The sequence below is a fragment of the Oncorhynchus gorbuscha genome, linkage group LG03 (genome assembly GCF_021184085.1).
Source record: "Oncorhynchus gorbuscha isolate QuinsamMale2020 ecotype Even-year linkage group LG03, OgorEven_v1.0, whole genome shotgun sequence".
Taxonomy (NCBI): domain Eukaryota; kingdom Metazoa; phylum Chordata; class Actinopteri; order Salmoniformes; family Salmonidae; genus Oncorhynchus; species Oncorhynchus gorbuscha.
The window spans coordinates 59933209-59946124 of NC_060175.1; the positions used below are offsets into that span (position 1 = coordinate 59933209).

A 12916-nucleotide genomic window follows, 5' to 3' on the forward strand; every position below is an offset into this window, starting at 1 on the left:
GACACTGTGATAGACTGCATCCAATTTTCTGAGTGGAGTGCTGGAGGCTATTTTGTAAATGACATCCCCAAAGTCAAGGATCGGTAGGATAGTCAGTTTTATGAGGGTGTATTTGGCAGCATGAGTGAAGGAGGCTTTGTTGCAAAATAGGAAGCCGATTCTAGATTTAATTTTGGATTGGAGATGCTTAATATGAGTCTGGAAGGAGAGTTTACAGTCTAGTAGGACACCTAGATATTTATAGTTGTCCACATATTCAGAACCGTCCAGAGCAGTGATGCTGGTCGGGCGGGCGGGTGTGGGCAGCGATCGGTTGAAGAGCATGCATTTCTTTTTACTAGCATTTATGAGCAGTTGGAGGCCACGGAAGGAGTGTTGTATGGTGAAAAATCTAGTTTGGAGGTTTGCTAACACAGTGTCCAAAGAAGGGCGAGATGTTGAATGTTCAGAATTGAACCCTGTGGCACCCCCATAGAGACTGCCAGAGGTCCGGACAATAGGCCCTCCGATTTGAGACACTGAACTCTATCTGAAAAGTAGTTAGTGAACCAGGCGAGGCAGTCATTAGAGAAACCAAGGCTGATGAGTCTGCCAATAAGAATACGGTGATTGACGGAGTCGAAAGCCTTAAGCCAGGTCGATGAAGACGGCTGTACAGTATTGTCTTTTATCATGGCGGTTATGATATCGTTTAGGACCTTAAGCATGGCTGATGTGCACCCGTGACCAGCTCGGAAACTGGATTGCACAGCGGAGAAGGTACGTGGGATTCGAAATGGTCGGTGATCTGTTTGTTCACTTGGTTTTCAAAGACTTTAGAAAGGCAGGGCAGGATGGATATATGTCTGTAACAGTTTGGGTCTAAAGCGTCTCCCCCAGAACAATGTATTGACATAAGCGTCAATAGATTGACACTCGTCCTTTCCCATTGACTGCAAACATATTGATAATAAGCTTCAACCCTGTGACACATCTTTTCCCATTGACTGCAATGTATTGACATAAGCGTCAATTGGTTGATGCTCATCTTTTACCATTCGCACCGCAAAGCTTGCTGGGAGCATGGCAAGTTGACATAAGCATCAATCAGTTGATACCTAACTTTTTTGCAAAAACGTAACAGGATACATTTTTGAGGCTGATAATGGGCTGTCTTATGATGGATGGCAGTTCCTCATGTCCTGAAGTTCTCTGTTGGCTGACTGTGTTTGATCTGTCTACTCTGTGTGTACTGTAATATGTTGTACTAATTGCTGTGTTAAGTGCCTACCAGAGCCTACAGCAATAATAGTAATAGTACCTGGAGTGATGTGGGTGGTTGTAATGAGCAGGTGCTCACTAGCTTTCTGAGGCTAATTGCCCACATACAATTCTACGCACACGCACACACACGCACGCACGCGCACAGTGCCCAAAACATGCCTGTTGATCTCTTGATTTCTGGTAAGGCTCCATTGTGGCATTCCTCTTCAGTTTGGGGACACAGAGACAGTCCATTGGCTCTGTATACTGCAGCATGTCTCTTTTGGCCCGTGTCTTCGGTTTGGAGACAGACAGAGAGAGATTGGCAGTGTGGCGAGAGCTTAACGCAGTAAATCATTGTTTGTGTCCCTAAAGACAGGCTAATCTCTCATAGCCTGTCCAGGCATGTCAACAGTAGGATCACAGGACTTCATTACCACGCGAACACTTTGGGTGGCATCAGAAAAAGCTCATTTAGACACTCTGTGCCTCGTGTACAGGCAAGACAAGTGTGTTTGTGATTCAGCATGTGTCTACAAGAGAGTGTGTCTATGACAGGGTGGTTGTGAATAAAAAAGTACAATGGTGTGTGTGTGTGTGTGTGTGTGTGTGTGTGTGTGTGTGTGTGTGTGTGTGTGTGTGTGTGTGTGTGTGTGTGTGTGTGTGTGTGTGTGTGTGTGTGTGTGTGTGTGTGTGTGTGTGTGTGTGTGTGTGTGTGTGTGTGTGTGTGTGTGTGTGTGTGTGTGTCTACTCATTCATATTTCAGTTCAGCATGTGTTTTCCAGAACAATACTATCGTTAGCCTAAGACACATTTCAAGAAGTCGTTAGATGGCTGCGGATCCACCCGGTGGTTATAGTTCTAGGCTCTAAGTTCAAATGTTGGTTTTCTGTCATCGTTTTCCCTAACGGTGGTTCTAAGTTCTAAAAGTTATTATTGTGTTTACGTCTCCTAACGGTGGTTCTCGTTGTCGCTCCCTCAGGGCGTAAGGCTGCTGGCTGGCTGTCCTGTTCCATCACAGAACAGAATACCGAGCAGAGGACAGAGCCCCAATGCCAGTGGACATGCAGCCACATCAGGGGCTGTATCATTATGAGTCTACACCCAACCAGCCGCCCAGAGGGTAAGATATATTTTGTGACCAACTTTTGATTTTGGTGTGTATACAAAAGAAATGCATAAATGAGAATCGAAAGACAGAAAATAAGAACAAGCATACAAGACAAAACGCCAAATAAAAACAAAAAGTTTATGAAGGAAGTCAATAATAGTCCTGTCTATCCCATCCAGAGGGTAAGACAACACAACAACAACAACCACTCCTCCTCCTGGTCCTTAGTCTAACTAGTCTAACCTAAAACTATCAACACTTTTCTATCATAATCCCTAAACTTTAAATCAAATCTGGTGCACTGGCCAGCTTCTTACTGTGATATGTTATTGTAACATTTATCACACAAGAGACTGTAAAGACACTAACAAACAGACAGATATGAATGATTCACTCTCGTTCCTCCATACGTACTGTAAAACAATCTGACGACTCGTCTAGTCCAGGGGCTCAAATCTCTTTATTCTACTCACAGACAGACGGCATTCTCTGAGTAGCTAAAAGCCTAAGCTGCAATTGTTTTGGAGATAGAGAACCTCTCTCTCGCTCTCTCTCAGCTGCTAATTACAGGCCGGCCAGGCCCCGCTGAGCTCTGCATGACTGCCCTCCCTCCCACCCTACCGTACCCTGCTCAGGTTACTCTGATAGCGGGAAAGAGGAAGAGAGGGATAGAGGGAGAGAAAGTAAGGGAGGGAGGGAGAGAGAGTGAGAGAAAAGAGAGAGTAAGAGAGAGAAAAGGGGGACAGGGAGGCAGAGAGAAACATCAGAGGGAGGTGGAGAGAGAGAAAGAGTGAAAGAAAAGCTTAATTTACTTCTACCAGATTCGAGAGTAAGAAAGAGGGAGAGAGAAAGGGGGAGTGAAAGCGGGAGGAGGAGGAATACACAGTGCGGAGAAAGAATTAGAGAGCTGAAAGGAAGACTTAGAAGGTACAGGGATGAATGAAGTCTGCTCTGCGGGAGAGGAATATAGGGAGAGAGAAAGAAAGACAGAGGGGGAGCGTGAGTGAGAAAGAGAGAGTGTAGTGTGTGTGTGTGTGTGTGTGTGTGTGTGTGTGTGTGTGTGTGTGTGTGTGTGTGTGTGTGTGTGTGTGTGTGTGTGTGTGTGTGTGTGTGTGTGTGTGTGTGTGTGTGTGTGTGTGTGTGTGTGTGTGTGTGTGTGTGTGTGTGGAGAAAAGTTCTGAATCCAGAAAGAGAGTGAGAGAGAAAAGGGAGTAAAGAACACATTGAAATATATTTGGAACGTTCCAGCTAGGCTTCCCTAGTCTGTTCAGCTGAGAAGGGAAACCCCCATCTGGGTAGCTAGTAGCTACAGCTATAACAACATTACTGTGAATTAGAGTACATCACCATCTGGTGGGGAGTGGGAAACATCACAACACCTTAGAATTCATGAGTTTCCCAAACTCTGTGCACATTTAGTTTTTTGCCCCAGCACTACACAGCAGATTTATATAATCAAAGATTGATGGTGAGATGGTCATTTGAATCAGATGTTTAGTTTGCACTGGCAATTACACTGTTTACAGAAATAATTAGACATGACCCAAAAGTAACAGGTATCAGTATTGGTAAACATGAATATAAACTAAACGTATTTAAACTCAATGCTCCCCTTGCTAAAAATATTTTCAGAGTACAGGATACTAAATGAACATGAAAAAACCCCAGGACATAATGGCAATAGGAAAAAGAAAAAGAAAAACTCATTATCTACAACAATTCTTTAAGTGGACCACAACAAATATCAAATACTATAGGATGCTTAATAAGTGACAACAAACATTTAAGTGATAATGCCCAAAAAGCCTGTGATTGGAGGATATATTGGCACGGGTTCTGTTAGGCTCGAGACAAAGTCAAAACGTGCCAATATATCCTCCAAACACTGACTTTGAGGGCATTATCATTTTTATACAACGGCTTACCAACATATTCAAATAAGAATTATGTTAATGAATTAATTCATACAATTTCAGCCTTCGACAAGATACAGTCCTGACACAAATCTATGGTTGCTACCCAAGCCGGCTGGTCTTTTGGTGGGACAGCTGGAGATCGAATTTCAATACTGAAACAATGTTGCAAATGTCAGAGAGACAGCCAGGCAGGTTTATACAAATGTTCGCTATTGAAAACTAATTGCTAATCTAAAGGAAATGGGAGGTAATATCTAGATGCTTTTTACAGTGGAGATCAAGTTTATAAATTATCTGGCTGGGCAAATGAGACAGTTGATTGCGCTGTCAGATGGAGCATTTCAACATCATAGCTTTAGCCGGTGGTATCTTGTGCAACAGACACCGTCTGGAATGCGGTTTTAACCAATCAGCATCCAGAATTAGACTCACCCGTTGTATAAATAAAGATAACTTTATCCCATTACTCAACAAAATGAAAGTGTGAATAAACCAATGGCATGGCTCCCAAAGTTTTTAGATTTATTCTCTGTAATACCAGTTAGCTCACTGAAGACATTCTTTCAAAAAGTATACTTGGTCATAACATACTTTATATGGGCAAATAAAACTCATAGAATGAAAAGCAAAGTCTGACATCTTCCTAAGACTGAGGGTGGTTTTAACCTTCCAGACTTGGAATTGTATCAACTCGCCTCCCAGGGCTTTTACACTGAGTATACAAAACATTAATACAAAACATTAATACAAAACATTAATACCAAACATTAATATAATATATATGCCATTTAACAGACGCTTTTATCCAAAGCGACTTACAGTCATGTGTGCATACATTCTACGTATGGGTGGTCCCGGGGATCGAACCCACCTTCTCTTTCCTTGACAGACTTACCAGGTGAATCCAGGCGAAAGCTATGATCCCTTATTGATGTCACTTGTTATATCATCTTCAAATCAGTGTAGATGAAGGGGAGGAGACAGGTTAAAGGAGGATTTTTAAGCCTTGAGACATGGATTGTGTATGTGTGCCATTCAGAGGATGAGTGAGCAAGACAAAAATGTAAGTACCTTTGGACGGGTTATGGTAGTAGGTGCTAAGCTACACATATGCAATTATTTTAAGATGGTCATACCATGGATCATTTAGCCATTTCATTTGGAATTTTAGGAGCCCTTTAGGTATATAAAAAATAGTAAAATATTATTTGATAAAATATTGAATTTGGCTTTTACTGCTTTTTTGACACATATTTAACCCTTTATTAATAGTTTGTAGTCCAAACCGTTCAGACGCTGCAGATGTTTTCGTGAGAAGACCAATTTTCGGTATGTCTCATGGTCTAACAAAACACCACTGTAACTCTGCCACCTTCCACCGCAGATGCGGTCGATTGAGACGCAGCCCATGCAAAAAACCTGATATCTCTATCTTAAACTGACAGATTTCTATGGGGATTTTTTTTATTATGTTACTTAGATTGACGCACAGGTGCATCAATAGACTTAATATAAGGATTTTGAAATAATTTATACTTTTACTTTTGATACTGTTGGTAGTATATTTTAGCAATTCCATTTACTTTTGATACTTAAGTATATTTAAAACCAAATACTTTAACTTTTACTGAAGTAGTATTTTTCTGGGTTACTTTTACTGGAGTCGTTTTCTATTGAGGTATCTTTACTGTTACTCAAGTATGATAATTGGGTACATTTTACAACACTGGTATTCAGGACCAAAACTGAATTGCTTTGCCAAATTTTTGCAGTATTACTTCAGTGCCTTGTTGCAAACAGGATGCATGTTTTGGAATACAGTATTTTATTCTATACAAGCTTCCTTCTTTTCACTCTGTCAATTAGGTTAGTATTGTGGAGTAACTACAGTGTTGTTGATCCATCCTCATTTTTCTCCTATTACAGCCATTAAACTCTGTAACTGTTTTAAAGTCACACTTTGCCTCATGGTGAAATCCCTGAGCGGTCTCCTTCCTCTCTGGAAACTTAGTTAGGAAGGACACCTGTATCTTTGTAGTGACTGGGTGAAGTGATACTCCATCCAAAGTGTAATTAACAACTTCACCATGCTCAAAGAGACATTCATTTTGACCTATCTACCAATAGGTGCCCTTCTTTGCGAGGCATTGGGAAACTTCCCTGGTCTTTATGGTTGAATCTGTGTTTGAAATTCACTGCTCGACCTTACAGATTTTTGTGTGTGGAGTACGGAGATGAGGTAGTCGTGTTAAACACTATTCTTGCACACAGAGTGAGTCCATGCAACTTATTATGTGACTTGTTAAGGATATCTTACTCCTGAACTTATTTAGGCTTGCCATAACAAAGGGGTTAAATACTTATTGACTCAAGACATTTCAGCTTTTCATTTTCATTAAATTGTAAAACAAATTGAAAAGCATTATTCCAATTTGACATTATTGGATATTTTGAATTGAGTCCCTTTTAAATTCAGGCTGTAATACAACAACATCTGGAAAAGTCAAGGGGTGTGAATACTTTCTGAAGGCAATGTAGTTAAATGCACTACAGAGGAACGATGGGTACATGTTGAAGATAGGTGAAAATATTCTGGGGATGAGCATGCGTGTCTATTTTCAAAGGATAAAGCTAAGAGCATTAACAACTTCTGACCAATGTATTTTCATACATGCAACTTAAAAGGTTTCTATTTGACATTTATTGGACATCAGAGCAAAATTGAGGGAATCCTATTTGAGTCAGAGAAGGATGTTCATATGATAGGGAAAATATACAAAACCTTAAAGAACCTTAAAGAATATCCAACTGACAGTCTCTTAGAAAAATGTAGAAACTATTGGAACCAAGACTTTAAAATAACTGATATTGGCACAAGATGGAGGGAATGTTGGAACATACAGTGCCTTGAACTTTGCGACCTTTTGCCACATTTCAGGCTTCAAACATAAAGATATAAAACTGTATTTTTTGGTGAAGAATCAACAACAAGTGGGACACAATCATGAAGTGGAACGACATTTATTGGATATTTCAAACTTTTTTAACAAATCAAAAACTGAAAAATTGGGCGTGCAAAATTATTCAGCCCCTTTACTTTCAGTGCAGGATCTCTGAATGATCCAATGTTGACCTAAATGACTAATGATGATAAATACAATCCACCTGTGTGTAATACAGTCTCCGTATAAATGCACCTGCACTGTGATAGTCTCAGAGGTCCGTTAAAAGCGCAGAGAGCATCATGAAGTACAAGGAAAACACACCAGGCAGGTCCGAGATACTGTTGTGAATAAGTTTAAAGCCGGATTTGGATACAAAAAGATTTCCCTTTAAACATCCCAAGGAGCACTGTGCAAGCGATAATATTTAAATGGAAGGAGTATCAGACCACTGCAAATCTACCAAGACCTGGCCGTCCCTCTAAACTTTCAGCTCATACAAGGAGAAGACTGATCAGAGATGCAGCTAAGAGGCCCATGATCACCCTGGATGAACTGCAGAGATCTACAGCTGAGGTGGGAGACTCTGTCCATAGGACAACAATCAGTCGTATATTGCACAAATCTGGCCTTTATGGAAGACTGGCAGGAAGAAAGCCATTTCTTAAAGATATCCATAAAAAGTGTTGTTTAAAGTTTGCCACAAGCCACCTGGGAGACACACCAAACATGTGGAAGAACGTGCTCTGGTCAGATGAAACCAAAATTGAACTTTTTGGCAACAATGCAAAACGTTATGTTTGGCCATAAAAGCATCACAGCTCATCACCCCGAATCCACCATCCCCACTGTCAAACATGGTGGTGGCAGCATCATGGTTTGGGCCTGCTTTTCTTCAGCAGGGACAGGGAAGATGGTTAAAATTGATGGGAAGATGGATGGAGCCAAATACAGGACCATTCTGGAAGAAAACCTGACGGAGTCTGCAAAAGACCTGAGACTGGGACTGAGATTTGTCTTCCAACAAGACAATGATCCAAAACATAAAGCAAAATCTACAATGGAATGGTTCAAAAATAAACATATCCAGGTGTTAGAATGGCCAAGTCAAAGTCCAGACCTGAATCCAATCGAGAATCTGTGGAAAGAACTGAAAACTGCTGTTCACAAATGCTCTCCATCCAACCTCACTGCGCTCGAGCTGTTTTGCAAGGAGGAATGGGAAAAAAATTTCAGTCTCTCGATGTACAAAACTGATAGAGACATACCCCAAGCGACTTACAACTGTAATCGCAGCAAAAGGTGGCGCTACAAAGTATTAACTTAAGGGGGCTGAATAATTTTGCACGCCCAATTTTTCAGTTTTTGATTTGTTAAAACAGTTTGAAATATCCAATAAATGTCGTTCCACTTCATGATTGTGTCCCACTTGTTCTTCACAAAAAAATACAGTTTTATTATCTTTATGTTTGAAGCCTGAAATGTACAAAAATACATGCGTTCTTTTGTACCATCTTTGAAATGCAAGAGGAAGGCTATAATATATTATGCCAGCCCAGGCACAATTTGGATTATGTCCACTAGATGCAGCAGTGCAAAGTTTTAGACTGATCCAATGAACCATTGCATTCCTGTTCAAACTGTTGTATCAAGACAGCCCAAATGTGCCTAATTGGTTTATTAATACATTTTCAAGTTCATAACTGTTCATTCTCCTGAAACAATAGCATGGTATTATTTCACTGTAATAGCTACTCTAAATTGACAAGAATTTAAGCTTTCTGCCAATATCAGATATGTCTATGTCCTGGGAAATGACCTTGTTACTTACAAACCTCCTGCTAATCACATTAGCCTACGTTAGCTCAACCGTCCCGCGGGGGACCCACTGATCCTGTAGAGGTTTTAATCCAGTATAAACTAATGCATAGAATGTGTTAAACAAGAGACAAAATTCACAAATTCTTTAGCACAACATCAGTGTCATATCGTAAGTGTAAAACGAACGCTGACTTAATAATCCATACCTTCTCGGAATGCTTTAAAGTCCAAAAGTTATGGGTGGGTTTAGAAGGTTGGCTGTCATAAGTATTAAAATGTAAATGTAGTTTTAATTCATCTGTCTGCATATTTCAAGACATGGCATATGGGGGTGCATAGTGAGATACCCGATGGGTTGGACGATACTTTTCTCATCAATCATCTTGAAAAAACATGTACTTAAAAACTGGAAATCAACTAATCCTCCTTTGTTAACACAATGGAAAGTCAATGCTTTATTATCTAAATGTTGGAAGTGTGTGTGCAATGGAGAGAAACAAAATGGTGCAGTTTAAGGCCATGTGGCGGAGAGTGATGCGGGCGCTGGAGATGGGGGTGTGAGCAGGTGGGTCTGGGCAGAGGTGATCTATATGTTGTCGTTTGTACGTGTATGTTTTGTATTGTTAATCTTACAAAAAAAATTCATTAGCTGTGTAGTGTTAGTGCACAAACCAAAGCCCACCCTGCCCTGGGACCGAGTTTTGGAAACACTGGTTTAGATCACTGTTCTTTAATCCTTGTGTGCAGGCTTTTGTCCTAGCCCAGCACTAAACACACCTGATTACACCAATCAACATATGATCACAACCATGAATCAGGTGGGTTAGTGTTAGGCTAGAAGGACCAGAATCGAAGAATACTGACTTAGAGAAAATACCAGCCATACTTTAGCTTGGCTCACCCTTACATCGGAGTGACTAAGAAGTGTACTGAATGTCTGTATGGGTATGTTGCTTTCTATGTATGTATGTGTCCCTCTGGATGCCTCTCTGTCTGTATTTCTGTCTTTTTGCATGTCTGTCTGAATGTCTCTCTGTATGTCTCTCCGTCAATGTCTGTCTGTATGTCTAGCCTTGCTTCTTCAGGAAGGTCTCCCTACAGTGAAGTGTCATCCCTGCATGCTCCACTCCACAATGGCCATCCTCAGGACTGCAGGAACATGTATAACCCAATGACCCCTAACCCCAGAAACAATCCTAACTCCGGTGTCAACCCCATGGACCAGTACATGAGACCCCCTCTGGCTCCCCCACTGCACAGCATGATGGGACACCGCAGCATGAATCAGTCCTCCGACGGTGAGTCAACAGTCCTGCGTCACGTGAAACACTTCTTGACCTTACCCTCATTATAACCAAAGACAGGCTCTATCTCAATTAGTATTTTCTCCATTTCTCCCGACTCTGGTGAATTGAGAAAAAAACAGAAGAAACCTCTTTCGTGATGCTCCGGTCCCTCAGGAGTCAGTATGGCTGCATTCGAAAAGCCTGTAATGATGTATTCTTTCTTATCCTCTGTGTTTGTCCAGGTGGTAATAGCACCCCCTACTGTCACAACAACCTCATGTCATCCCACCACGGCTTCCCCCATGGACAGGGATTAGACCATGTGGGAGACGGTAAGAAAATAACTGGATCGTGTTCATCTCCGCTGCAAAACGCTTTAAAATGCTTTCCGTTGCAATGCCCCCTCTCCACTCATCATCTCCTCGCCTCACCCATCCTTTACCTCCCAATCTCCCCCACTCCCTGTCTCCTCTTTTCTCTCCCCCTCCTCCTCCTTTCGCCTCCCCAGGCTCGCGGTTCTCAACGCCTCGCTCCATGCTGAAGCTGAGTAAGAAGCGTGCCTTGTCCATCTCGCCGCTGTCTGACGCCAGCGTGGACCTACAGACGGTCATCAGAACCTCTCCTAACTCCCTGGTGGCCTTCGTCAACTCACGTTGTGGACCCAACGGAGCCAGCTCCTACGGACATCTGTCTGTGGGCGCCATGAGGTCAGGAGCAGGGACCCTACACTATACTACGCTATGACATATACACCACAATGTATTGCACGATACTATATTACACTGTACGCTGCTGATCCAAAGGAGCCAGCTCCTACGGACATATGTCTGTCATGAGGTCAGGAACCAGAATACTATCATCTATAACGCAACACTACTTTACATTCTTTGGTATCAGTCACTTTGTATTGAAATGCATACTTTCCCAATGAAAATGTTAACATCAGTTTTAATCAGTAACATAACCTGTGATCAGTGTAATATTCTTAAACATCATGATGATAAAAAAATATATATATATATATAATATGCCCCCATGCACCTGTGAAACTATTTATGATACCACTATCTCTTGTATTGTAGTCCATCAATGGGTTACTCCAACTCAATGAACTACCAGTCCAGACAACCGAGCTCTATGTATGGTGGACACACCCCTGGACCCTGCCACGCCCCTCCCCCCGACTACCCCCCCACAACCCCCGCCTCCACGCACCAAAACATGGACACGTAAGACTTATTTATGATTGTCTTCAGACACTTGATATGGGCTCCACCTGCTACTAACAATTTCGAGAGAGTGCATACAGAAAGATAGAGAGACATTCTAAAGCTTGTACCAAAGTACTGTATGTCCATGTACTTGAGTAGACCCATTTCCCGGCCGCGCCATGTAAAGCTGTGCGTGCAGTTCATCATCAGAAACCTCTGTTTACCTAGCAGTGGATACGATCACATGCAGCTTCAAATGCAGATCGTGCAAGTTAACAAAACACATCACCAGATGGTTATTGACTACAACTTCTTAGATCTCATCAGAGGATTGATTACCTAGCATGCTCGTAAGCCAGTGAGGCAAGGTAAAATATCACAAATAGAGCCAGAAGTATAATATATAGATGTAGGATCTTAATTTGAGCCAGTTTGCTACAGCAGGAAAATAAATGTGAATTATTATGTGGATTATAATTAATGGACATTTTTGTAGAGGTTGATACATTTTTTGTTACAACAAATCAAGTCTAAAATGTCAAAGTGGAAATCAATACACTCAAATACGCTACAAGTTTGCATTACCTGCTGAGCGTAAACATTCTCAGCAACAAAAGAGTGATCAAATTATGATCCTACATCTGTGCTTGTTGAACATAGCTGTAGCCATCAGTCTTGTGTGTTTTCATGCTCATCACTTACTCACTATTCAGTTTGTCGGGGGACATCAGCGTTAGATATTTTAATTTAATTTCTTTAGGGGGTTGATCAGCTTTAATATTGCAGATAGATTGAAGCTTCCATCAATGTAATTATCTGCATCATTTCCAAATAATAAACATTCCTTTAAATTTTCCCCTAACCCTTCCACCCATCCCCTAATTTGAGTAAACTACTGACTGGATAACAACACAGGCTTCTACTTCCAGTTTAGACATACTATAAACATTTTATGAACACAATGAATTTTACAATAGTGCAACAAACCTTTTGTTTGTTTTTAATCCCATCCTTCAGCTCCACTCAACCCCTCCAATCTCTCTTAACACAGACAATTGTTTTCCTTCTATTTGCCATATATTTTTCAACTGTGCTGTGATGTTTCACAAAACGTCTGAACTTTTCTATTCTCATAGTTTCTACAGATTGTAAATTAAATATACATTTTGCTAAAAGTATTATTATATTATTGATCGATTGACTAGGACTTTTCGAATCACCCAGCAGTATGTGTAGAGTTAGCTCTAGATAAACGTTGCGATTCTTCAGCCATTCCTGTACCTGCGACCAAAAACAAGCTACATATGAACAGTACCAAAACAATGATCTAATGATTCTGTTTCTTCACAAACAAAATCTGCAGAGCTGGGATGGTTGTATCCCCTCA

General features: G+C 41.1%; 1 protein-coding gene across 1 annotated transcript in view; it reads left to right on the forward strand.

Moving 5' to 3' along the window:
• The window catches only part of LOC124031643 (zinc finger protein GLI1-like), a 130492-nt gene that overhangs the window by 80659 nt on the left and 36917 nt on the right, over window positions 1-12916 (forward strand). The window contains 6 exon segments of the mRNA XM_046343137.1: window positions 2225-2365; window positions 10104-10330; window positions 10561-10650; window positions 10827-11025; window positions 11401-11491; window positions 11494-11547. Of these exon segments, the coding sequence (XP_046199093.1) occupies window positions 2295-2365; window positions 10104-10330; window positions 10561-10650; window positions 10827-11025; window positions 11401-11491; window positions 11494-11547 (732 nt within the window). The 5' untranslated portion in view covers window positions 2225-2294.